The 25736-nt window shown below is 30.9% G+C and overlaps 1 protein-coding gene across 1 annotated transcript; it reads right to left on the minus strand.

The window, feature by feature from the left end:
* Window positions 1-239: 239 nt before the first annotated feature.
* Window positions 240-25557, minus strand: LOC149734207 (plexin-B2-like). The gene is made up of 41 exons (XM_089881283.1): window positions 24422-25557; window positions 23823-24015; window positions 23275-23465; window positions 22715-22910; window positions 22068-22260; window positions 21275-21432; window positions 20914-21015; window positions 18710-18880; window positions 18222-18347; window positions 17582-17682; window positions 17107-17242; window positions 15930-16098; window positions 15445-15668; window positions 14810-14973; window positions 14386-14440; window positions 13989-14072; window positions 12955-13125; window positions 12354-12505; window positions 11897-11998; window positions 11578-11715; window positions 10947-11082; window positions 10471-10583; window positions 10039-10201; window positions 9528-9725; window positions 9195-9318; window positions 8205-8406; window positions 7717-7921; window positions 7202-7392; window positions 6733-6804; window positions 6346-6412; window positions 5765-5911; window positions 5292-5372; window positions 4895-4973; window positions 4209-4372; window positions 3650-3742; window positions 3120-3224; window positions 2749-2906; window positions 2264-2411; window positions 1761-1901; window positions 1344-1418; window positions 240-838 (listed from the first exon to the last, which is right to left on the minus strand). Exons 1-41 carry the CDS (start codon window positions 24604-24606, stop codon window positions 737-739), a joined length of 5775 nt encoding a protein of 1924 aa, XP_089737409.1. The 5' UTR covers window positions 24607-25557; the 3' UTR covers window positions 240-736.
* Between the last annotated feature and the right edge of the window lie 179 nt (window positions 25558-25736).

Raw genomic sequence — 25736 nt, forward strand, 5'->3', positions numbered from 1 at the left:
TAAAGCAGATGTAACAGAATGCCAAGAACTGGTTGACAAAAATGATAAGTGTGAAATACGCGGCCTATTAGGTTTTTTTCTTCAATACTTCTGCTTGCGTGTATTGTTGCTCTACATTTTTTGATGAAGTATTTCCGGATGGCAGAAGAAACATTGAAAATACACTACATTTTATACCAGATAAGCCGCTAAAAGATTTTTTACCTGTTTCTGTTTTCATTTACATACATAGGCAACTATTATATCATTATTTGTTTATTTTGCTTATTTGTTATCGGCAGTTAAGGCAGTATCATATCAACACAAGATTATTTGTTTTAGATTTAAATATACAACTCGATACAGTTAACCCATAATTGCCAGAAACAACATGCATGTCAAATAACTTTCCAAAAAACAAAACGGATAACAACTCAAAAATTTTGGGGGTTAAAAACATTTTATATCACTAATTATGCAATTTCCTGAATTATAAATTTGCGAATTGATTTTAATTAAAAATTAAATTATTAAGGGACCACCCATGTTCACCCCCTAGTTGCGCACCTTCTTGAAATAGAAATAAAAAATAATCAAAAATGGTTGAGCGAGCGCACTGGAACGAAAAATAAATGTCGAAAATTTTAATAATTTTTTGACTTTACAGAGTAAAAAAAAAATCCAAAACACAAGGGTATTATTGAAAGATTATAATACAAAACTTTAGTTTATACCAATTGCAGGTAGTATAGATTAGCTAAACACCATTGACAGCATTGTCTATTAGACTATATGTATGTTGCAACCTTTGCTGCACTGCTGGGCTAATATTTACATCGTTTTCCAAACTTTCATTCATCTAAAAATGTAAAAATAAAATAAATCTGTAATATTTATAGAGAAAACAAGGTAGGGTGGGGTAAGATGAGACGAGTTTTCATTTTTATTGTCTTATTTTGTAGTAAACAAAGAATATTACAAAATTATATAACTATAGCCCCAGAGTCTAAAATAGCGTTGTTAATTATTAAAAACACGATCAGGAAATGTAGGATTTTGTTAATAACGTTATCCCATCTTACCCTACAGTACTATATAACCTTAAAATTGCCCCTATAACAAATCTAATACCCTAAACCAGGAATGCATAAGATAAGTTTTTTGGGCGCAAATAAAAAAAACAATGACTTTCTTAAAAAATATATTTTTCCGTCAAAAAAAAAATCAAAAAAATTCCATTCCAGAATGAAAAACTTTTTTTTTGACCAAAACAAAATGTAAAAATAGGACTGGGACCTCACCCATATAGCATAGAGTTAAGTTATAATGCTTCTTATGTTTACAAATCACAATATTAACCTCACCTCTTCATAATACTTATTTACATATCCCCACAATTCCTTCAATGCAACTTCAACATCAAACTCACACGGGTGTTTCTACAAATATAAGATCATATTTGATTATTTGTTACAAACTTACAAACTGATACATTTGTTTTAAATGAAATTGTTACTATTAGCGATAATAAATGTATCTAAAAAAAATCTTAAAAAAATAAAATGTTTTGCAATATGTAAAACCAGTTGTTAAAAAAAACTGAACTAAAAGTATAAAACTTCTAGTTGTAAAAGTGAACAAGCTATATAAATATATAAATAATAAGAAATTAATTTCCATTTTAAAATTTACATCTAGACATTATAAAAAAATAATTTAATTTTTTTTTAAATATTTTTTTTACTGTTCTTTTTTTATAATTTTTTTTTTATTTTTTTTACCCGCGATATTTCCGCTATGTAAGCGTTCACGTCTTGGTCACTAACAGTATGTTGCTCTTTTATTCCTTTGTAATATTCCTGCACCATCTTCTTATAAGTTGGGATTTCCTTGGCATACAGTTGTTTATGGATTGGAGAATCCTGTGTAAAATATTGGGAGGAATTTTGTTCAGTGTATGCCAGTATTTTGGAATTGTGGCTTTAAAGTTCAGGCTTTGGATTTGAGGCTTTTGAAAATTTGTGACTTGAATTGGTGATTTTGAAAAAATTGAAATTGTGGCTTTGGAAATGGCACTTTGAATTTGGGGCTTTTGACTTGTAGCTTTGGTAGTTTAAAAATTATGGCATTAAACATGCGACTTTAAAATTGTAGCTTTAAATTTGTAGCTTTAATACCTATAATTTATTAAAAATACCATTAAACTTTAACATACCAATAATTTCTTAAAAATACCATTATTTCCACATATGGTAAAAACAAATAGCAAAATTAAATATCCAACCTTGGTAGGCTTATGTTCATTTACAGAACAAGCATCAATGAAAGTTTGAGATATAACAGCCATGGAAGCAACTATCGTATCTGGCTTCTCTATATCGAACACTGATTCTGGGTTCTTGAGGATTGTCACCCAGAATCGACCGAGCAAACTAAAAATATAGGGATTTCTTTTTTAATTAAAATTTGAAGTTTGAAAAAAATGCAATGAAAATAAAAGAAATAAAAAATGTTTTTTTTTTTAATTTTAAAATTAAAAGAAAATGAAATAAATCATTTATTTATCACAAAAAACAAACTAAAAATAATTTTTTTCTTAGTTTTAAATCTTAAAAAAAAAATGAAATAAACAATACTAAAGTTGTAGTTTGTACATGTGTTTTCTTTTATGGCACATGCCATGGCACACACCTCAGAAAATAAGAGCTTGTCATGGCACACACTGCGGCACCGAAATTTTAAAACTGTGACATAGACATTACATTCTACCTGTTTGTTTTCCATATATGTAAAACCTCTGGGTCTGTTATCCCATGTTTTGTAGCAATTTCATCGAGAAAATGGAAGAAATATTTCACTGGGCAAGGAACTGTGTGGCGGTTTAATATTGCCTGCATAACTGCATCAACGTAATTTTGTAAAATACCCTGAAATTAAAAAAAAAAAAAATTAAAATTTCTGGTAAAAAAAATTTAAACAAATTTCAGTAAAAAAATTGTTAAAAACATAAAACAATAACAGAAATTAAAAAAAAAATAATAAAAATTAAAAGAAACAAAAATAAAATTAAATACAAAAAGATTAAAAAATTAACATAAAAAAATAAAATAAACATAAAACATAGAAAAAATAATAATTACCTTCATATTAATTAACCTGAGCAAATACAACTCCGCGATATGTTTATGTCGATCACGATTGATGGTACTTTCCCGTTTTGCTTCCAATTCATCACTGTATTTCACCTGTGTGTGGTTATTATTAGGTTAATATTAACTGTAATACATGGGCCTCAGGGCACACTGGTTAGCGTGTTTGCCCCTAACCCAGGGATATGGGTTCAAGCCTCGGCTCGGCTACCATTGTGGTGTATGTGTCTTTGGGCAAGACATTAAACGGCGATTGCTTTAACCCAGTGGTCACTAATGGATTGTTTAAATTGTCAGCTATACATAGAAAAACAGTCACCCACAAAGTAACATACATGGTAACTCGTAAGCTGGCACGATGTGTATGAAACAGAACACTCATTTTATAACAACGGTCATTTTTCCGGCATGCGAGGATAAATCAAAAAAAGGTGCATCACTCTTAAAGTTATTATTTTAATTCTACCAATTTTGAGTTAAAACACTTTTTTCAGATGTCCATGTTATAACATGTTACTTACCAAGTGATACATTTTAGCTGAGTTATCTTCAGGTAGCATGGGAGACAACGCTGTTGTATCTACACTATGGTTTGACATATTTGACATGTCTTGCTGTGAAAAATGTTTGAAATATTAGCGAACAATGAAAAGGCATACAGAGACAGTCAGTGGCGCAGCCAGAAAAAAATAAGGGGGGGGGGGTTAATCAAAAAATTTTTAATTTTTTTGGGGGTTTAAAAGGGGGGGCGTGACCCCCTAAATCCCCCCCCCTGACTGCGCCACTGGAGATGGTGTTAATAGGTTTATGTATTAATGCAAATAACTATGAGACATTCTGTATTTTTTAAATTATCATTTAGATTTAAATACTAAATATTAAAGGTAAAAAAAAATTTTTTTTACCATCAATTGAGTCTAATATATAACGCAAATTATTTTTGAACATTTTCAAACGTTTTATTTAAAACCCTATTTTTCACCAGAGGTGTCCAGAACCCAGCGGAAACATTTGGATATTGAGCTAAAAGTGTCCCATCTTACTTCACATTACTATAACATACACATAGTATCACCAAACCTGAGATCCATTAACTTCTTGTTGTTTTGGTATAAGAGCCAAAGTTGCGTTATTCCCAACTTTATAATCACTTAACGTCATTAGTCTTCTCCATCTTGACCCAGCTTCCATGGTGTAACCTTGTGTTGGTAGAACCAAGTGCCCTTGTCTACCATGCCGCCATTCTGTAATAAATAAGTGAAATGAATTTATTTATCCTTATGAAAACATCTATATCATATTTAACGGCATGTAACTGGATCATATTAACAATTTTGAGAATCATATTGACATATTCACTACTTTTCTTATTTAACGTGACTATTTTTCTCGATTTCTTACTAAGTGGCATTAACCCTGATAAAGACGATACGAATAGGACGTCAAAACGAACTTTAATAAAAAGTCATTCTGCAAAAGCCAATATATATTATTGGATTTTTGTTGTGCAGCTATAAGCTATATAATAGTTATTCTATACAACATATATTATTAAAGCAAATATCCTGATCGTGTTTTAAACAATTAGCAACGGTCTATGGGAGTCGTGAGGATACAGTTTTATAATTCTTTGAATGTTCTTTGTTTACTCCCAAATGGGACAACAAAATAGAATGAAAAGGTGTCCCATCTTCCCCCACCCTACTATTTATTGTGCAACTTAAAATTGCACAATATTCTATATAATATACGTCATTATATCTCACCGAGATCTAACTCATCAGACTTTGGTCGTTGTGAGAATAAAACTCGCTTGTAAACTGCGTCAATCACTTTCTCTTTTACCTGAAATATTTCAAGTGAAAATTCAAACATGGTGGACTGTTGCAAGTGTTATATCATTTTTTCGGTTTGTAAATTTGAAAAAATTGTTGTGTGAACAAATAGAAATCTAACTATTTTATTAAAATTCAAACATGGTGGATATATACACCTCATGCCCGCTGTCAAGCTGCTACATTATAAAAGAAAAACAAAAAAAATGCAAAAAAAAGTTTTTTTTTGTAAAATATTTATTTAGTTTGAATGAACATTTTGAGATTCAATCATGTTTTTCATTTGTTTTGTACAACATCTATTTAGTTATTGCAGTTAGTAGCAAACCTGAGTAACTGCATCACATTCAAGGACTTTAACAATAACAGGTTCATCATCTGTTGAATGGGATGGGGCAACAAATAAAGTCTAAACAAAAAAAGAACAACATTAAAACTTGAAAATGTTTAGGAAACATTTATTTTTATTTTTTGTAACGTAAAACGCATGTCACTGTAATATTTACAAATTTAAAACTTTTTTTTCGTTTTATTTATGTAATATTCATTAATTTTTTTCTTACTATTTTATTCACTCTTTTTAGTTAATATTTTTCTTTTTGTTGTTTTTGGTAACATAACATAACAGACCATATAATATTCACCATTCTTTTCATAAAATTTTTTTTTTCTTAATTAGTTTTTTTTTGTAACAAAACTTGCAGTCCTATGTTATATGCTCCAATTTTTTTATTAACTTTTTCTTTCATTTTTTTGTAAATACTTTTTTTGTAACGTAACATGCTGTCATATAATATTCACCAATATTTCAGTTTCAATATCCTCCTTCAGCAATCTATCATCATTTAGTGTGTATCTTGCTTTACCAGTAATAGCATCAAGTGGACCTTTTGAAACTTGCTGTTTAATTGCTTTCAGTAGAAGAAATATATGGTTGCCAGCTATGTCCTGCAATATGTATTGTATAAGTTAATGTATGATTTAAATATGTGTTAAACTATATGAGTTATATTAGATTATGTATGGTGTTTTTATATTTACTGTTTGGTGGGACTGCTCCCAACCCAGAGGTAATGGGTTGAATGCTCGACGCTGCTACAATTGTAGGCGTTTGTGTCCAAGGACAAGAAACTTAACAGCAATTTCTCCAACCCAGTTGTCACAGATATTTACCAACAAAGTTTAATTTTTCGGGAGCATGTACGAGGTGTATGAAACTCCATGATACAACGACTGCTCTGCCCCGCAAAGATAAATTTTTAAGCATTTAGAGCAAATAAAACCAAACATTATTTTATAAAACAGTGACAAGGTAACCACTGTAGTAGGTAACTCAACCAATTTAAATTGAATGACAAAGCTCTGGTTTATAAATCACTCACCCTCAAATAAGGATACAAACAAATGTACATCCAGTTACTTAACATTCGCTCTGCAACGGAATCGCTTCTGTAAAAGTAATAACATAATTAAGTCAAAGTTAGAAAAAAATTCTTCACAAAGTTATATACATGGTAACTCGTAAGCTGGCACGAGGTGTATGAAACAGAACACCCGTGTTATAACAACTGTCATTTTCCGGCCATGCGGGGATAAAGCAAGTTACATTCGTCCATTCATAAGTAATATTGCATATACAGGAGGTGTATGAAACAGAACACCTGTGTTGTAACTACTGTCGTTTTCCGGCCACGCGAGGATAAAATAAGTTACATTCATTCATTCATTCATTACCCAAATTAGTTTTAATGTCCTCATAAAAAACATACCTTCGTAAAATAAGCTTTGGATTTCTTTGAACATTGACAGCAATCAGATCGGATACTAGTGACTTCATTATCCTGTGGGAAAAATTATATAAAAATTCGTCCATAAAAAAATTTATTGTAAAAAATTATATAAATGCATCATAAAATATTTTTCAATTTTAAAAAAGCCCTTGTGGTAAATTTTTTTTGTAAACTGGTGTTTGATGTTTGCCATGCTTTTATTTAACACTTTTACTTAAGTAGTTTATTCATAGCATATTTTAACAACTGTCGTTTTGCTGCTAATTATTATTTATCTCTTGTAATATCGTAATGTAAAACGCATTATTATAAAAACAAAGAAAAAGGGAATAATCAAAAAAGGACGGTCGTTAAAAAACACGAAATGTCAGTTCTATATAAATTTACCAGTAGGCTATTACAGAGATAAATAAAATTTATGTTCATATTAAATTCATATAAATCCTACTCTGTGTAATAGTCCAGTTTCTGATGTAACACCACGGTAAGCAGTGAAGCTACATTTCCTTTATCTCGGTTGCTGAAACTTTTCTGTTCTTCTAATGTATGTATGAACATTGTTAAGAAATGGTGGTTTGAAAGGAGAGATAGAAACTGCGACATTCCTTGCTTTAAATCAGATGGTAATTCACTATGTGCCTGTGGGGGTAAAGATTTAAATTTATGTAATTTGAGGAACAACCATGAAAAGAATACAATATATTAATTATCAAATAATAATAATGTAAACAATATTTTAACGGCGTATCTGTTATTAAAGTAGTGTATTTCTGATGTTTCATTCACCATCTGGTAAGACTATATTAGAGTAAATCTTTTCGAAAGGCAGACAAAATGTCGAAATACACTCGTTTTTCATACCAGATGAGCTGCTAAAATAATATTTCATTATGCCTGGTAGCAGAAGTAACAGAACAAATAATAAATTTAATAATACTTACAAATATACGAAATTAAACTTACCTCTGGTTCTTTCATACACGGGTGATATCGGTAACTCGGGAAAAACAAGTTTGTTACGTAAGTCCGGTAATCCAAACACGGGATTCCAAAATCTCCAATATCAGCGGTCAGATCTGACATATCTATGCTTAATTCTGCAAAAGCTTTGCGGAAATCGGCGCGCACAGATATTTCTAAATTCTCCATCGCTTTTTGGAAGTCATTTCTGTTAAATAAAAAAAAAATTAAATTTTTTTTTTTAAAAATGTGAAATAACCTTTTTTCAGTTTTGGTGCTCTATTGAAACTATACACAATTTTGGTGTCCGGTTAACTATACTTGGTATATTTAAAATTTATTTTACAAAAATGGGTGAAAAAATTTAACATTTCTTACAGAATAAAATAAAACCCATAAAAATACTTTAAAAAATAAAAATTCAGATTAATTCCGATTTTCAACAAAATAAAAAATACCAAAACAATTTTCAATTTTATACAATTACTCACTTATTGGCTTTATACATCTTGCTTTTCCTCAGAATAAAACAAATGATTCCAATAATAATAATGACCACCACTACTGCTGCTACCACTATCCCAATAATAACATTCTGTTGCAAAGTGCTTGGTTCAGTGTAATAACTCATCTGCCCCAAATTTCCAGCAATATTTCCAATCTTGTACGTCACGTCATATGTTAAACCACCACCTGTAAAAAATCGTTATTTTTTTTTAAACTTTGCAGAGGTTACACGTTCAGGGCTTGTTGCTGCTAATCACCTATAAAAAATCTTTTTTCATAATTTTTACATCTCATGGAAAAGTGATTAAAGCGAGTAACTCTAAACCAGAGGTTACGGGTTCAAGGCTTGTTGCTGCTAATTATCTATATATTAATATCACCTATATAAAAATCCTTTTTTTAATATTTTTTGCGTGTCTTGGAAAAGTGGTTAAAGAGTGAATTTAAACGAGAGGTGACAAGTTCAACGCAGTGGCACAGTTGGTAAGCGTGCCTGCCTCTAACCCAGAGGTTATGGATTCAAGGCTTGTCGCTGCTACCATTGTGGGCGTTGTCCTTGAGCAAGACATTTAAAAGCAATTGCTCCAACCCAGTGGTCACTAATGGGTTGCCTAAATTATCAGCTGTACAGAAAAAATAATCACCCACAAAGTTACACATGTGGTAACTCTAAAGGTGGCTGTACACAGTATCCGGCATGCGAATTCGCTTGCAAAGTCGTATGCAAACCCATTATCGAGTTCCACATGCGGCAGCGAAATCCGGACAAAACAGACAAAACGAATGAATTCCGGATACTGTGTACAGCCGCCTTTAATGGCACGAGGTGTTTAAACACAACACCCATTCTATTACATCTGCTACCAGGCATAATGTAAAAAATCTCTCAACGGCACATCTTGTATAAAAAAAACGAAAAATACATTAAGCTTTTACATGCAAGATAGGCTGTTAAAAGATTCTTAATATATGACCTTGTCTAGGAGGTACAGTACACAACACATCTTCTTCATTCAATGAATCCACGTAACATCTCTGGTTTCCAATCATAACAATAAACTCACTTTTCGTGATCGCATCTTTGTTCAAATTGTAAACCTTAAAAAAAAATGATTTTACCAACACATATATGTGTGTGAAAAAAACTATACGCTTATTACTAAAATTCACTTGCCACTGATGGGTTGTGGACTAAGTTTAATCTTAAAATATATTTCATCTTACCCCACCATAGTATTCTAAAAACCAAAAACATGTCCCATTTTACCCCCAAACTACTATATTCACCATACTGGTGCACTACATACCTTAATCTTAAGATATTCATTTTCTCTCTGTTGACTTTGTGGCTCCAGTGGTTGAACTTGTGGATTGGGATAATACTTGAGATAAGCGTTAGGTGGAAAGTTATAAACATGGTTGTCCATTTTAAGAAGGGGGGTGGAATTTAGAAACAAAGTATCGGAAATATTTGTGGATGCGTTACTGCCCTGGCCTTTGCTTATCTGAAAGTAAAAAAAGTTGTGTTTAATTGGAAATTGAAAAAATAATATTTTAGAAATTATATTTGTTAAAAAATTGAAAAACAAAGAAAATAGAATCTGGTTAAAGTAATTCATTAAAAATTAAAATTTTAGCGATTAAAAGTATTAACAAAATGGATAAACAAACAAATAGGATGCAATATTTAAAAAAATGTTTCAGTAATTAAACATAATAAACTAAAGAATAGAGAAAAAAAAGTATCACAACTTTTCTGAAACGTTTTTTTGTATTCTATTCCTATAGCCTAAAAATTAGCTTATTTAATTAACATACCAGTGGTGTTGGACATATCATGTATGTATTGTTTACCACAACACATGAGGATAAATAATCTGTGTCTGTGAGAGCTGGAAGTTCATTTACTGAGCGCTTGTGTTTCCATGCTCGAATTACAGACGAAAAAATACTCCGTTTTCGACGGTTTCGGACCGTAACTCTGTAAGAAAGGTGGTCTAAATACTAAGATTTTTTTTGGAAAATATAGTTAACAAAAAAATTTGACCATTTATTATTAAAAAGGTTAACAGGGGCAAAAAAATGTCATAAAAAAGTAAAGATAGCTTTTATTTAAATAAGCCAAAAATTTCAAAAACACAACAACTTATTTAAATATTAATAAAAATAACTTCAAATTTAGAAACAAAAATATCTTTTTTAGGTATAAAAATATTTCATTATAAATAAGAAAAGAAAGTGAAAACTTACAGAAGTTTTGGTGTTTGCACTACATTGAAATTGCTGCCAATGAATGAAATATTTCGTCCACCAGCAAGAAAACTGGTCAATTTGTTTGGAGATAATGTAGAGTATTCCTTTACCTGGAAAATAAGTAATTAATCAAATTATGATAAATATCACAATTTATCTGTTGTTTTACAGATGTTCTGATTCATACACCTTATGCTTGCTTACAAGCTACCATGTATGTAACTTTGTGGGTGTGTTTTGTCTGTATGGCCAACAATTTAGACAACCCATTAGTGACCACTGAGTTGAACCTCTATAGAATGACTTTACCCCCATAGAATATAATATATAATCATCTAATTATGTACCGTGAGGATACGGTTTTAAAATTCTTTGAATGATCTTTGTTTACTACCAAATTGGACAAGAAAATAGAATTAAAAGGTGTCCCATATTACCCCAACCTGCTACATATACATTATTATCATATATACCGTTGGATTTTCTTTGTATTGAAATGTAAACGGAGTTCGTAAGCTTAGGTTGTCAAAGTGAACGGTGACAGGTTGGTTATTCATAACATGGGCTGCAGGAGAGGTTGTACATTTCAGTGTATTTGATAATACTGGCCTGTAATGGAGTTTAAGTGTTAAGTTTGTATATGAATGAATGAATGTACCTTGCTTTATCCTCTCGTGGCCGGAAAACTTTTTTTTGGAAGAGGTGATTTTTTCTTTTTTTTATGTATGGCTGATAATTTAGACAGCCAACTAGTGACCACTGGGTTGAAGCAATTGCAGTTAAGTGTCTTGCCCAAGCACACATACGCCCACTATGGCATATACTATATACCACACACAAATGTAGCAACACAGATAAACCAAACATTTAAAAATCACCAACAATATGACATTTCTATCAAGTATTCTTAACAGATAAAAATATCCCTTTTTTTTAAAAAATATCAAATTTCTTGAAAAAATAACACATTTTTCTTGGAAATTACCAAATGTCTTAAAAAAATATCATTTTTTTTTAAATATAAAATATCTTAATAAAATATTACATCTTCCTTAAAAAAATATCGCAATTTTCTTAAAAAATTACAACAAGAGCAAAACTTACGTAACAACCCGACAAGGTAAAGTTCCAATATCAACTGATATAAACAAGCCAGTATTTAGGTTTGTTCCTTCAATATTTATAAGCGTTCCGCCAGCTTGAGGGCCTGCTCTTGTAACCAGATCCGTGATTTTTGGGTTCCTGTGAAATAAATTGTTAAAATAACATGAATGTTTACATTTATTATTAGGTAATATTGTGTTTAAATTTATTATTTGGATTTATGTTGTAGTGCAACAATGCTTATGTTCAGCATAAATGTATGTTTTGTTGTGTTTAAGCGCACTGATTTTACAAACCTGAATAAAAAAAATGAACGAACCTGAATGAGAATTCCTTTTCTGATTCCACAGTTATATTTCGAACTGTGACCGAAATTTTACCAGAAGCTTCATTTATATGGGCACTGGTTTCACAAACCACTCTGTAAAAAGACAATATATGAGGATTTTTTTAATTTATTTTTATGAGGATTGTTTTAACTATTTTAATAGCAAAAATCATATTTTTAAAACAATAAAGAGAAAGGAATCAACAGCAAAACAACTGTCAGTATATCATATCCTAATTTTTTATTCATCTTATCGAAAACAATAGCAAAATCATAATAATTTGCAAATTTTAAATCGATAATTTGAAACTGATATTTTATGTCCGAATTATTTTTGAATTTTAAAGTTTTTTTCCAATATTTTTTTAAGTTTTTCAAATTTTACCAAAATTTTTAACTTTTTTCTACAAACTTTATATATATATATATATAAATAAACTTCACTTACGTTACAGATGTTTCGTACAAACGTTCAATAATTTGACACGAGCTACCAGCTACAACAACTTGTTGTATATCTTCCACCCTCACTCCCATGTTCATTCCACTAATCCTTACACGAGTTCCACCATCTAAGGGACCACTGCTTGGGGAAAAACTCTAAAAATAAATTGCATTTTTTTTAAAAGTTTGAAACATGGATTTAAAAAAATGCGAATATATTTATTTATATGCATCAAAAAATAAGTAATTTTTTTTCAAGTTTTAAAATTTGAGGATAGCAGTTTTTTTTAAAAAAAGGGAAAAAATACATAATAAAAACATAAACTTTTAAAATAGGTTTACAGCACCTTTTATAAAATTCTAAAAAAAATATATATATATATATAGCGAAAAACATGCCATGTGAAAAACTTTATAAAACAAAAAAAACGTTAAACATTTCAAAATATAGCAGGAATTCATAAAATGTGGCGAAAAACTCTAAAACAAAAATAATTTGTATAAAATGAGAAAAAAATTTCAAAATCTATGATTATATCTTTACAATTTCAATGTGCCGACAGTATTAGGTTTAAATATTAAAAATAATCGATTTAAAAACTTACATTTATAACTTGTGCTGGACACTGGTGTGCAGATGTCACCCATTGTGTGGGGTCATAACATAATTCTCGTATAGTGCATTCATTAGATGATCCACACCACCCACAATTATAAATAGCATCTGATGTTACACAACGACTGCAATCGCCGTGACCCACAGAACATTTGAAGAACTGAATTTTAAAAAAGTATATAATTTAAATTTTTTGAACAATTTTTTTATTTTTTTAAGTTTTATTTTTTTACAAAAATTTGTTATTTTTTTATATTTTCTTTTTTTTTTCTATGAATTTGTCCCTGCCCATGCAGCAAACAAAAATCGAGTGCATTAAAATGGTGTGCTAAAGATATATATTCCTCCAAGAACTAAAAGCATCATCAGTCTTACATGAAAAATAGAAAATAGACATCATTCAGGTGACAATAAAATAATAAGTTTGCATAAAAAAAACACTTAAAATGAACCTAAAAAATGTAGTAGGCTATGCAGTATATATGTTAAATAATAACACGAGACTTGCAAGGCAATAAAACAATGAAATAAATGTAATGTCTAATACTGATAAGTTAAGCAGAAAAAAGGCAATTGAACACAAAATTTGGGCATGCAGAAAATAAATGGGAAATTATACTTTTTACCTGTTTTCTTTCTATAATTATAAAATCTAAAAAGTATGAATTAGTGAAATGTGGTAAAGGCTTATAGTGCAGCACTGTAGGTCAGACAAGCAAACTAGTTAAACAATCATTAAACACATAGTATTGTGGGGTAAAATGTTATTAACTAGATCCTATGTTTCCTAATCGGGTTTTGAACAATTAACAACACTCTTGAGTCCTGAGGATATGGGTATTTACTTCTGTAAAAATTTTCTTTGTTTACTACTATATTCGACAAGAAAAGAGAATGAAAACATATACCATCTTACCCCACCATACTATAATAGACAAAAAAGCACCCTAAAGTTAAACTGTGGAGTATATAGGCTATGGGTGAATACAATGATAAAATCTTAATATTTATATTCAAATTTACCGTAATTGGTTTAAATTCTCGATAATCAACAATGAAATTTAATTTCCAAGCGACTGATATCGATGCTCTGGCAGTTACCGCATTCTGTGAGACAAGAGAGCAAAAATCAAATAAATGAGCACATAATATATTATTTAAAAGATAATATGTAAAATGTAACAATATGTTAAAAACTTGATAGGCTTTAAAATCTGGTGAGGGCCATGCAGTAGCAACCTGGCCCCCTAGGTGTTGAGGTAATGGGCCAATCCTGGCCTAAACCCCAGGTCTCACAGCGTGACTTACTGTAGAACCCACCCACGTAGAAAAAAAATAAAAATTGAATGTATAATGTTATTAAAAAAATACAGGTAAAATTAGTGCAGTTTATGTCTAAATATAAATGGTTTATAAATACCTGTGTATAGTTGTATGAATGCTCATTGCATATAACTTCATTTAGTGCTGGGTTCCTGGTAAATACATTTATGTAGAAATAAACATTGTTTTTTTATATAAGTGTTTTATTATTTTTTTATAAATAATAAATATATATGGTAGGTTATAAGCTAGCAAGAGTGCACAAGAGTGCATAAGAGTGATAAGACAGAACACAACTACTGTTGTTGCCCAAACACGCAAAGATAAACAAGTTATATTCACTCACTCATTTCCTAAACTAATTTATATACTTTTCTTAAATTAGTTTCATAAATGAATGAATGTAACTTATTTATCTTCGCACGGCATGGTAGCGACAGTCGTTACAAAATGTAACTGAATTAATGTGCCATATTTATCCTTACATAGCAGAAAAATGACAATTGTTATAATTTATATACCTTGTTGCAGGCACAACGGTTGCCTCTCGATTCCCATCAATTAATATTTCACATCTATAAGTTCCCACTGATGGTAAATGCTCTGCATACAATGTAATGGCACGAGGCTGGCCAACTGATATATGCTGATCATCAGGTGCTACTCCCAGAATTGTGGGGCAAACCTGGCGAAAAATATTCATGAAAAAAATTTTTTTTTTGCTAGTTGTCAAAATTTTATTTAGAAAATATACTGGGCATACAATATCACTACTGTATAGTTCATTTTAAGACATGTTTGTAAGATAGGCTATTAAATTGTTTCTACAGTTTTACTGGGTACTCATGGATAATCTAATTAATTTTAGGGGTATTTACGCATACCTTGCATACCCATGTTAGGCGCCTATAAAGAATTATTTTTTTGCTATTTAATTTGAAAATTTTGCTGTTTTTTAAACTAAACTTACTGAGTGATTCGAACTACACAGGTCTGATGCATATATTTTTTTGCGAAAGGTATGTAATTACCAAATTATAACCAAACACTCACTTTCTACTAAACTTTACAGGAAAAAATTTCGAAATGCTTTTTTCGGATTTTTTTTTGGCGATGCAACTTGAAAATTTTGCCTGACTTTTTAACCCAAACTTACTGAGTGGTTTGAAGTGCACAGATCTGATGCGTCCCCTTCTTGCGGCAAACATGTATGTTGGCTCACACACCATCTACAATCCCATTGGCTCGATAAACAGCCCACGCAGGGCGACATCTTTTGTAACGATTGTCCGTACAAATGACAATCATAAAACTGAGCGATGGTTGAGACAATGTCCACTTGTCGATCGTATCGAACGCTCAAACTAACGTTTATGTAATCTGTAATGAATAAATTTAAAATTTAAAATCTGTCATGTTACACTATTAAAGTATATGCCAGTCTGCATACTTTTTTATAGAATTTTTATTTTTTATTTCTATATATATATTCTTTTTATTTTTTATTAATTTTTATTTTTTCAGAAAACGAATGTATTTTTCATTGTGAGACATAATTTGAATATGAAATCATAACCATTCAGTCATTTTAAATTGAGCGAAATTGCTAATATTGGCCTATTTAATGAATAAACATAATACCTTCTCCATAAGGGCTAGGCGGTAATGAATTAGATGGTGGTGCTTTGCAACTGACTTCTGTGAAGCCACCAGATTTGGGTCTCAGTTGTGCGGAACTTGTGTAGTCATTATTGAACATGCATTCATACTTGTGCTTGTTTTGAGCCACTAACACTGGCAAGAGATATACCTAAAAAAAAAAATTTTTACAAATTTAGTACGTTGGGGTAAAATGGGATTTTTTATAAAGTTTGGTGGGGTAAAATGGAACGTTTTTCAAATAGTAGGTTGGGGCAAAATTGGACCTGTTTTTATACAGTCTGTTTTGGTAAGATGGAACATGTTTTCATATATATAGTAGGCTGGGGTAAGATAAGACATGATTTTATTCTCTTTTCTTGACACATTTGGTAGTAATCAAAGAAAAATTTACAGAGTAATAAATCGTAGCCCGAATCCTGCAAACGAGCATTGTTGTCTGTTCAAAATACAATCAGGAAAAACAAGACTTAGGTGCAAACAAATCCCATCTTACCCCAACTATAGATTAAATCAAGTTGCAAATACAAAGACATTTTTATACGGGTAGTGACTTTGATTGTCAGCTTTTTAATATGTCATGACAATTCAAAAAAACTCAATTGTTGCCAAAACAATAAAATTTTAATTCAGGACAACACAGTATGACCTAAAGGTTAATAACATGCGCAAAACAGAGTTTTCTCATAAGTGTTAAAGACAACAAGATTGTCATATGTTGTATTATATATGTATAGTAGGTTGGGGAAATTGGGACTACATAAGCTCGTAATATCTAAACATCCCAATCGTGTTTTAAACAATTAACAAGGCTATATGGGAGTCTGAGGATACGGTTATAAATCCTTGAATGATTTTCGTTTACTACCAAATTCTCATCTTCCCCCACTCTACTATATATTAATGCAAATAACAAAATAAATATGTTACAAAAAAAGTGCAAAACATGATTGAATCTTAAAATGTACAGTCCAGAGCGCATCTTTTTCAATGGGTGTCAGCTATATTTAAAAAGATTTTACGAAAAAATTAAACGAATTTTTAAAAAAAATTAAAAGATTTTTTGAAAAAATTAAAAACATGACCACTATTACAGAAATAATTTAAATAACAAAGTTAAAAAACATGATTACAAATATTCGTATTAGCAACCCCTCACCGAAGTAACAATATCAGCGTTAAGTGTTCGTTCTCTTGGTGTTGGTTGTGTTGCATAAATACACTGCTGAGTATCAGGTCCCAACCATCTTGTATTGTCGTAGAGGGCAGTCGCACATTCTTTCTTCGTGGAGCATCTACATGGATTTATTAATAAAAAAAAATATTAAAAAAAAAAAATACAAAAAAATATATTTATTAAAAACAAAAAAATTAACAAAAAAATTAAGAAAAATGTTTGAAAAAAATATTCGTTAAAAGAGATTATAAAAAGGAAATAATAAAAAATACCATTTTGTCATTAAAAAAATGTCATATATATATAAAATTTAAAAAATGAAACTTTTAAATAAACAGCCTATTTACCTGCTTCCCAATATAAACCAAGAAAAATTATAAAAAAATAACATTTTGTTATTAAAAATAAGTCAAAATAAGAAAAATAGAACTGACTAATAAAGAACTATCATATGTACCTGCTTTCTAATATACACCATCCACAGTAAGGATCCATTGCTTGCGTACAATCACCACATGTACCGAACCTCTCGCATGCAGCGGCACGTATACGAAATATCTGGAAAATTTAAGGAAATATTTTAATTTAATGTTACGATTATGTGAAGGGTAAAAAATAGAGGATTTTTAGACATTTTTAGACGGACAACAAAACATATAACTATTGGATAGAGTTAACGTTGAAAATTTGTGGTTAGCATGCATTGAGATGCAAAATTGACAAATTGCCTAATGTATGATAAAGAAAGAACTATACTACTATTGTGGCAAAGTGGTTAGCACGCCTGCCTCTAACCTAAGGGCTATAGGTTCAAGGCTCGTCGCAGCTACTATTGTGGTGTATGTGTCCTTGGGCCACACACTTTTTGGCCCATGCTTTCACCCAGTGGTCACTACAGTCTAAATTATCCGCCATACATAAATAACAATCACCCACAAACTTGCATACGTGGTAACTTGTAGGCTGACACAAGGTATATGAAACAGAACACCTGTGTTTTAACTTATAAACGACTGTCTTTTTCCAGCACGCAAGGATGAAGCAAGTTACATCCATTCAATCATACACCAAAAGAATAAAACAATCACAAAACTTACTGAATGTTTCGCAGTGACATACAGATGTGGAACTTTCAATGTAGGGTCAGTGTCCCAAATAAAATCAGGTAATATTTCTTGACTAACATTAATGGTGGAATATTTTGTTGATGTGTTAATGTTGACCTAAAAATGATCATTTTATAAAAAAAAATAATAAGAAATATGATAAAATAATGTAAAACACAAGTATTTTAAAGTAGGTTTAACCAAGATATTACATATTGATAATTCAGATGAAATTTTAATAAAAAATTATTTTGCATGTGATGTTCAAAACATGTGAAATTTAACTGAAAATTGTATGTTATGTCTAAACTTTAAATGCAAGAGGGGCAGGGGTAGTTATACACACTGCACTGTTAAATAAATCTAACTTATCAGTTCATTAAGTTTAATAATTAACTCAGTGCAGAAAATTCCCGGGGCAGGCCTGCCTACCCTGCCACCCCAGGTTTGGCGCCTAAGTTTACATTATAAAGTTATACCTGTAGTATTGCCCCTTGTTTTGTACCAATGAAAGCCACTTTTGTGTTGTTGTGATTTATATTAGTTGTTACAGCTGTGAACTCCACATTATGTTCTTTGTAAACTAGGGTTGCATTGGATGTGACCAAACGCACCATGTTTGATGGCAGATAATAGGCACCACATAATACCTATGTAACAAATGGAATGTTTGTTATTTTGAATGTATATATAGTAGGGTGGGGGAAGATGGGACACCTTTAGCACATAATATCCAGAAATCCTGACAGTGTTTTAAACAATTAACAACGGTCTATGGGAGTCGTGAGGACATGGTTTCTTATTTCTTTGAATGTACTTTGTTTACTACTAAATGGGACGAGGAAATAGAGTTAAAAAGTGTCCCATCTTCCCCCATCGTACTGTATATAGGGTTTGGGGGGTAAAACCGAACACGTTTCATATAGTAGGGTGGAGTAAGATTAGACATGTTTACACAAGGTTGGGGCAAGATGAGAAATGTTTTCAAGTAGTAGGTTGGAGTAAGATGGGATCTGCTTCATATATTGGGGCGAGGTAAGATAGGACCTGGTTATATAGCAGGCCTGGAAAAGATGAGAAATGTTTTCTACTAGTAGGGTGGGGTAAGAAGAGAAATGTTCCATTCCATTTGCTCGTCCCATATGTAGTAAACAAATATTATTTACAAAATTATGTAACCATAACCCCGGGACTATAACTAAAGGTTGTTATTATCAAAAACACCAAATATATCACTACTTTGCTATTTTATAATTTTACAAAAATGCTAATTTTTTATAATTTTGCAAAATGACAATACTTTTTATTTATCTAAACAATTGTTTCATTGTGGGTGGAAAATTGTTAAATAGTTTAAAATAAAACCCCTAAAATGATCCATTTTTAGATTATTTTTAATAGGGGTCCGTCTTACCCCACGGTTGTTTGCCATTGTTATCATGGGTTTTGTCAAGGGTGACTGCACTACCAAGGGTGAAGATACAATTACTAGGCAAGGACAATACAATAAAATACAATGACTTTGTTCGTATTACAAATACCTTGCAAGAAATGCAGGTAATCTTATAAACTTATGTGCACAAGTTTTTAGTTATTGGACAAAAGCAATTTAAATTTGAAAATTGATTTCTTTTTAAAAATACACATACAAAGATTTTTTAATTTTTACTTTTTTTTTCACGGAAATATTTTTTTTAGTTCGTGAAACTGTTTAAGAATTTTTTGGAAGAACATTATTCTTAAATTTTAATTAAATTTACTTTTCAAAGAAAACAACCCCTAAATATTAATTATGCTTTAAGTGTTGAACAATCGGGTCACATGCCCACCTATATGTCTATACACAAAAGAGAACAATAGACAATCATAAATAATTTAAATTAAAATTGCAACTGACAAATAATTCTTTATCCTATTATAGAACTGAAGGTGGTAATTTGTAAAAGCCAACCCTATAAATGATGTATATTGTCAAAGATAAAAAGAATGACTGACTAATGAGCACACTTGTACACATCGCTCCAACCCAGTGGTCACTAATGGGTTGTCCAAATTATCAGCCATACCCAGTGGCACAGCCAGGGGGTTTACGGTGTCGCGACCCCCCCCCCCCCCCTTTTAAACCAAAAATAAATTATTATAATTTAAAAAAAAATTAAAAACAAAAATATTTTTGAAAATTTTTTAATTAACCCCGACCTTGTTTTTTTTATGGCTGTGCCACTGGCCACACCCATACTTAAACAAAGAATAATCACCGACAAAGTAACATACATTGTAATTGTAACTGTTCTCAGTTATAACTTATAACGATTGTCTTTTTCCAGCCACAAGATGTAAAAAGTTAAATGTCTAGAATCAGTTCAACCAAAAAAAAACTGACCAAAATAAAAAACTATCAAAAATTTTGGTATTAACAGAGTAGGAATTTGACCAGTATAATTTATCAATATCAAACTCTTTTGGATCTTCAATTTCATTTCAAACATTTTAGTTTAAAAACCTAAAACTATCTTCAGTTAAAATGTCCGCAATTAGATAAAAAAAATAAATAACGGCTAAAAATGCCAAATATCACAGATATTTTTGGCAGAGTAGAAATTTGCGTAAGAATCTATAGGTAGCCATATAAAACACTCGAAATCTTGGGCACAGTAAGAAATATGAAATCATAGCAACCAACCTGGCGTTTGGGTACCACGTAACTAGGACAGTAATCCAAATCCACTCGTTTTGGACGAACTATTAAGTCAGTGAGACTAGCCCCAGGTTTAAATAAATATATCTGAAAAAAATAAATTTTTAACTCAAAAGATGGGAAATAACTTAAAAAAACATTTATTTATTATTAATATATATATATATATTTATTCCAGTTATTTTAAATTGAAAACAATATTTACAGAATTTCAATAACTTAAAAACAAAATTTATTTTTTTAAACTAGAAAACAAATTTAATATATATATTTCCTATTTTATCCTGGTAAACAATTTTAATACTTCTAAATTTAATAACATTTTTATATTATTTTAATAACTTACGCCGCCATCATCTTTTTGACATTCATTTGGACGTGGCAGTTCAAGCAGATTCACAATTTCCTTTGTTCCGTTATAGCCTTTGTATTTATAACATATCTCAACTGTATCATAGAAAATTTCATCCAGATGTGACTTGGTGAAGTAGCATAGGGCAGAACCTGTAAAAAAATTGTGTAAAATATATATATATATATGTAATTTTTTATATAGTACTGTGGGGTAAGATGGGATACAGTTAGCACCGAAATCCCATATTTCTGATTGTGTTTTAAACATTTAACAACGCTCTTATAAAGTCTATTTGCAGAAGAGATTGACCATGTCATTTAGGAAAAATATATAAATTTCTCTTACGTTTTGTTATACAATTTGCTAGACTTGATTTTTGTTTGTCACATATTTCTTGTAAGGATACGATTATATAATTATGTAAATATTCAAATAGGACAAGAAAGGGAATAAAAACAATAAATGTCCCATCAGACCACACCCTACTATAAACAATTAAAGGTGTTTTGTTTGCTTAAAGTGCAGCGACGATTTACATCTGTATAATTTCCCTTTTTTACCCTTTTCTGTGTGATTTGTATTTTGGGCATTATTGCTCTGATAAAAGTTAAATAGGACGTCAAAACTATTTTTTAAAATAAAATCCTTCCTAAAAAGTAATAAACATTCTTCTTAAAAACTAATCGCAAAAAATCTTCTTTCCTAAAAAGTCTTCAAAAATAAATTTCCAGCAAAGCTCAATGAAAAAACACAGAAACAACTTAATAAATATTGTTTAGTTCACCTTGTTTTGTAGCGAACAGTAAATAAAGTATTCCGTCTGTATCGTCTTGATTTGGTTCATAACGTGCCCCGAGAATTGCTTGATGTCCCTCCCCACACGAAACAGGTAACTCAACGTATGAGAAATACATGATGTCACTCTTGCACACCCTCGCAATACGTGACGCTTTAGACCATATCCCGTTCTTTTGAATCTAGAAAAATGTGATTTTAATTTATCTTTTGACACAAAAAAAATTACCACACAAACTTTGGGCAGTTAAAATTTGAACATAGAACATTTCAACACAAAAAAATTAACACTAAAAAAGAATGCATTTTTGTGTAAGACTTTATTAAACAATGAGCATAATTATGTATTTAATGGTAAATAGTTATTCTTAAAAATAAAGAATCCAAAATCTACAATATTTGTTCTAAATAGGCCTACTAAATAAGATAACCTAATATTTCATATTTCACTAAAAAAGCTCATGCAAAAAAAACTAAAAACTTAAACATGTAAACAGTTGTTTTAATAATACAGAAAATCTGCAATATTTTTGTTAAAAAAAAGAAATATATTTATATATATAAATATATATATATATACATATATATATAAATATATTTCTTATTTTTGCAAAAAATACTTAAATATCAAATCACCTGAACAGTTGAAACAAAATACACGAAACCATTTTCATCACCAGTAGCAAAAGCATATTTATATTCATGCTGATAATTATCGGGAAATTTAACATGGGAACCCTCCACCCCTTGCTCAATTGCGTAACGAAATAATTTGTTTTCACAATCAGATAATTGGAGACTCCGAGTGGAAATGGGATTTTCAATAGAACGCCTGAAATAAAATATTTAATTTTCTGCTAATCTTGCTACCAAATAAAATATGTATATTGTAGGGTGGGGGAAGATAAGACACTTTTTAACTCTATTTTTCCCGTCCTATTTGGAAGTAAACAAAGAACATTCCAAAAATTATTAAACTATACCCACAAGACATATGTGTAAAAAATAGTAGGTTACTAAAAGAAACCAACAATTAGTATTCTGCTGCTGTGATTTTTAAACTGCTGTTTTGGTATAAAATTATCACAACTCTAAAATAGCATTGTTAATTGTTCAAAACAAGATCAGGAAATATGGGATTCAGGTGCTAACAATATCCCATCTTACCCCACAGGACTATTGTCATTAAATCTAACCTTTTGTGGTTTGGAATAGTGGTTGCCACATATAGCACATTATTGTTAACAGTTGGGCCTTGAGTTATCACACCAACGGTGCTGCCTTTTTCATTGTTACATACAACTGAGACATAATCATTCTGACTTTGCATGTCCATTTCCCACAACACATTAGAAATGTTTGTTAAACTTCGTGTGTGGCAAACTCCCTGTAAAAACACGAACAGATTAGTTGCAGTAAATAAGCAATCGGTTACATTAGTTTCTGTGACAATTGGGCAAAAGGGGTACTGAGTTTAAGGCTCGATGTTGCCACCATTTTTAGCTTGTTTTTCTTTGGGATTAATCAGTAAAGACAAGCAATTACTCTAACCCAGTAGTCACACACGACTCTCAATACACACAAAACTGAAAACATGAGCTAATTTTAGTTTTTTAACCTAAACCATAATATAAAAATTGCTTGTACATGATTTTCAACACACAGAACTCAACAAATATTTTCAAATTTAAACAATAATACAAATTAACGTATCTCGACCGTGAACATTTAGGCTATAGCTCACCTGGTAAATACTCCCGCAAACTATCAATCTGCTTCCTGAAGTATCAATTAAAAGTAGTTTGTTTGTGTTATTTGTTATCTGTGAATCGCCACACGTTTGCAGCTGGTATGGCAAACAGTTAATGCTGTCATTTTTTGGGCCCGTTGTTACATTCGCCAGTACTGTATTCAGACTCATGTCCAGTTGGTACAATCTGTTGAAACAGTTGAATGAATAAATGAATGTAAGTAACTTGATTTACTCTTGCGCGGCTTGAAAATGACAGATGTTATAACACAAGTGTTGATACACTTCGTGCCCGATTATGAGTTACCGTGTATGTAAATTTGTGTGTAATTTAATTTCTTTATAACTGATATTTTGGACAACCCATTAGTGACCACTAGGTTGGGAAAATTGACGTTAAGTGTCTTGCACTAGGATACATACAACCACAAGGGCTGCAGCAGTAGCAGCAACCAGCCTTGAAACCATAGCCTATGGGTTACAGGCATGTGCGCTAACCACTGAGCTACAGCGCCGGAAAATACATATATATAGCTGAGGTTGAAAACTGCATTTTAAACCAACACTAAATTACATAAACTTAACAAAATCACCTGTTTCGTGCAGCTACATACACATAACCCATGGATTGGTTAATGACAAGATGGTTCATCACAATTCCTTGTGGCTGGAAACTATTAACAACATAAAGCGGTAAATCTGAAGATATGTGCCCATACGATCCAATGTATAACCACATCATTGTAAAAAAATGAAGAATTTTGACCATTTTTATCATCTTTTGTTTGTATATTTTACATTAGTGCTTTAATTTTTCAATTATATTTTCTTAAAAGGCATACAATGGTAAATTGCTGCAATGGTAAATTTTTAATGTTAGGACTTTTGTTTTTCTATAAATGCAACGAAACTTTCTAAATAAAACAAACACATATTCTTATATCCTTGATCATAAAACACTATTAGTGATAAAACAATAACAGTTTTGGTGCTAGTGAAGAATCCTCCCCCACCTTATTTGCTAACCACTATTTAACCCCCTTACCACCAACCTCTAACACTTTCCACCAGCCTATTCTGCTATGTACCGGAAGATTCTTCACTAATGCCTGTTTTTTTGTTATATCATGAACTGAAACAGGAAAAAGCAATATATAGGCTATTCAAAAAATAAAATGTAAATTAATAGTTAAAAACTTGTAAACGGCAGTTAAAATTCTGCAACTATTCTTTTCAGTATACTGGACCTTTTAATAAGCATTTTAATTTAGTTTTATTTAAATTTACTTAATCTTTCGTAGTGTCGTTTACCAATTACAAATGACAGAATAATATAAACATAACGTTGCGGTTACAGCAAAAACGCAACGCGGCAGTTGCAATGAATGAATTACGTATTGTAGTAAAACTAACATGCAGAAACATATACTGCTATTAAGCCTATTCATTCATTTATATATCTGAGTATATCTTTGCTTGTTTGTTCAACAAATACATTACAAACGAAGTAACGCTGTTTTACTTATTACGTCATAATTATTCGCGCATTCTAGATTCGAGTCGAACTTTGTTGCCTTCGTTGTATAAACAATGGGTGTCGCCATAAGTAATGGGCACGTCGGGGAATACTGCCCTCTTTCCAAATTTGCACTCTTGTAAAGCTTTTACTTGAATTTGTGGGTTCTGCGCTAAGCAATATACAGACAATCACATGTTTATTCATTTCAAAATCAAACATAACTATTGATTTAATCCAGGGGTTCCCAAACTTATGAAATCGCGGGCCAATATGTGAAATCATAATTATGCGACGGGCCGCCAAGCGAAGATGGTTTTCCTCGCTATATTTGCGACGCGACGCGTATTGGCGAAAATGCGGTTATAACGAATACTGTTAGGTCAGGAAGT

This window comes from Ciona robusta, chromosome 7, assembly GCF_009617815.1.
Source record: "Ciona robusta chromosome 7, ASM961781v2".
Classification (NCBI taxonomy): Eukaryota; Metazoa; Chordata; class Ascidiacea; order Phlebobranchia; family Cionidae; genus Ciona; species Ciona robusta.